This window comes from Plasmodium reichenowi, assembly GCF_001601855.1.
Source record: "Plasmodium reichenowi strain SY57 chromosome Unknown, whole genome shotgun sequence".
In the NCBI taxonomy this organism is placed as follows: domain Eukaryota; phylum Apicomplexa; class Aconoidasida; order Haemosporida; family Plasmodiidae; genus Plasmodium; species Plasmodium reichenowi.
Genome location: NW_017962460.1, coordinates 1 through 2,622, shown reverse-complemented (window position 1 = coordinate 2,622; position 2,622 = coordinate 1). Strand labels below are relative to the sequence as shown.

Sequence of the window (2,622 nt, the reverse complement as noted above, 5' to 3'; positions counted from 1 at the left end):
AAAAAAAAAAAAAAATATTACAACAAAATAAAAAAGAAAAATTTATAACTAGAACAATATGAAAAAACAAGAACGAACGAAGAACAACGAAAAAGTAGAACATTAAAATATTGCTACAATAACATGAACCTTATATGTATATATTTATTTTTTATTTTAGAAAAAAAAAAAAAATATATTTTAATGATATGTGCAATAAATAACCAATCGATCCTTTTCATAAATTAATAGCTACATGGATACTATTAAAATTGAATTTTCAAATGCATGATAGATACTCACTAATAATTATATATTATAATATAATATATTTTATATTTGTTTATGAGTTATTACTTTATATAACAACTAATATAAAGCATTTAATAAATATACGTTACATTAAGTTTTTATAAAATAGAGTAATACTATACATACATGTATTTTTGCATATAACAACATAATTGACATTCATACAAATTTAGTTGACATATCTAATTTTTGTTTAATTTTCATCCTTTCTGTAAATATTGTCTTATGTTCATTAAATAAATCATTTTTTAATGTATCATAATACTTTATAAAAGCATAAATACAATTTATCATTTCATCAATTGATGTTCCATCTTTAAATAATTTATGAAAATTAAGAGTATGTTCCACATTTGTAGATGATAGTGGAACTCCAATATCATGCATTGATTTATACCATGCACGGTATTTAGTATTTCGACATATAGGTTTTGGACCCCCTAAAATGATAATAACATTTATATTCATATGTAAGTAAAAAATCTTCTATATAATATGATAAATTCCTTCATCCTTTTTTTCACTTTTGTCACATATGATTATACTCTGAAGAAAATTAAAATATAATTAATATAAAAAGGAAAATATATGTCATATAAATATAATAATTTATTTATTCAAGGTTAATACAAAATATATATATATAGAAATTAAATACATATGTGTTATGTACAACAATTGATACTCCAAATACAAATATGATTATTATATAGTATTTTATAGAAATAAGTTATATTGTAAGTGAAAATTAAAGTGCATATAATAAGGGTCACAATTAAATAACTACTACTATGTTATGAATTTCCTTTTACATATTTGTATATATTTAATACATATATATATGTGTTCCATTATTAGTTATATATATATATATATACATACATGTGTGTGTTTTAGGCATATATTCCAAAAAAAAAAAATACATATATACATATATATCCCTCCCCCAAACACCAAAAATTCAAACAATTCCATACTCAAATTTATAACCCGTTCAACATAAACATAGATATTATTATATACATACATACTCATACATCCAACCTATTTTCAACAAACATACTCATACAACGAACGTTTTTTCAACATACATACTCATGTGAACAACATATTTTTTACATGCATACATACATATATAGATACATACATGCTCATACTTAGATACTCATACATCCAACGTATATTCAACATACATACACGTACAACGAACGTATATTCAACAGACATACACATACGAACAACATATATTCAACATATACATACTCATACGAACTACATATTTTCAACATACATACTCATACTTACATACTCATACAATCAATGTATATTCAACATACACATACCCTTACATACAGTCAATAGTAAATCATCAAACCTAATATATATATAACCATCAAAGCACATCATGAAAATATATGATGATAAATGATATTATATTTTATACCTACTCGTTATATCTTTTGTATATATGTATTTCTTTATATCATTTTTATGTTTACCAGAATATATAGACAATCATAGAGAGAGAAAAGATCAGGATGGATTCATATATTCTTTGGTATATAAAATAAGAAAATATATATATATATATATATATACATTTATATTATATATGTCGAAACAATGATAATAGTATAATAATACGAATAATATAATAAGAAATAAAGATCAAAGAGCAAAAGAATATATATATGTATTTTTATTGTCTAATATTATTATAGTTAAATAAGAATATATATATATATTTATTTATTTTCTCCCTGGTTTTATAATTTTCCCGTTTGGCATAAATAGAAATATATATATATATATATATATTACATATGTTGCTTATAACAATTATGACATAATACTTCTCTTAGTTATCAGATATATATATATTATATATGTGGGTTATGACAATTATGACATTACCCTTCTTATATTTATCAGATATATATATATATATATTTGATAGTATGTATTAGTCTTTTTCTTGTTACTGTTGTTTTTGTTATTTCTATGCTATTTGTACTATATATTCATTACTAATTTCTTTGTTATATTCGTATATATATTTCATAAAACAAAATAAAATAAAATAAAATAATAATAATATTTTTTATATATATTTATTAATTATTAATTTCTTCTTGATTCTTTCTACAATAGTGTTTTTTTCCTGCTTTCCATTTTTTCTCTTTAGTATATATTTTATTTTATATATTATTTTATTTGTCCTTTGTCTCATTTTTTTCGTGCCTTTTTTTATAATACAATTAGGTTTGATGATTTACTATTGACTGTATGTAAGGGTATGTGTATGTTGAATATACATTGATTGTATGAGTA

The 2,622-nt window shown here is 20.8% G+C and overlaps 1 protein-coding gene across 1 annotated transcript; it reads right to left on the bottom strand.

Annotated features, from left to right (window-relative positions):
- Positions 1-450: 450 nt before the first annotated feature.
- PRSY57_0024500 (exported protein (PHISTa)) lies at positions 451-759 on the bottom strand (the record flags this gene model as incomplete). Its single annotated transcript, XM_020114310.1, has 1 exon — positions 451-759. One exon carries the CDS (start codon positions 757-759, stop codon positions 451-453), a length of 309 nt encoding a protein of 102 aa, XP_019969686.1.
- Positions 760-2,622: the final 1,863 nt, after the last annotated feature.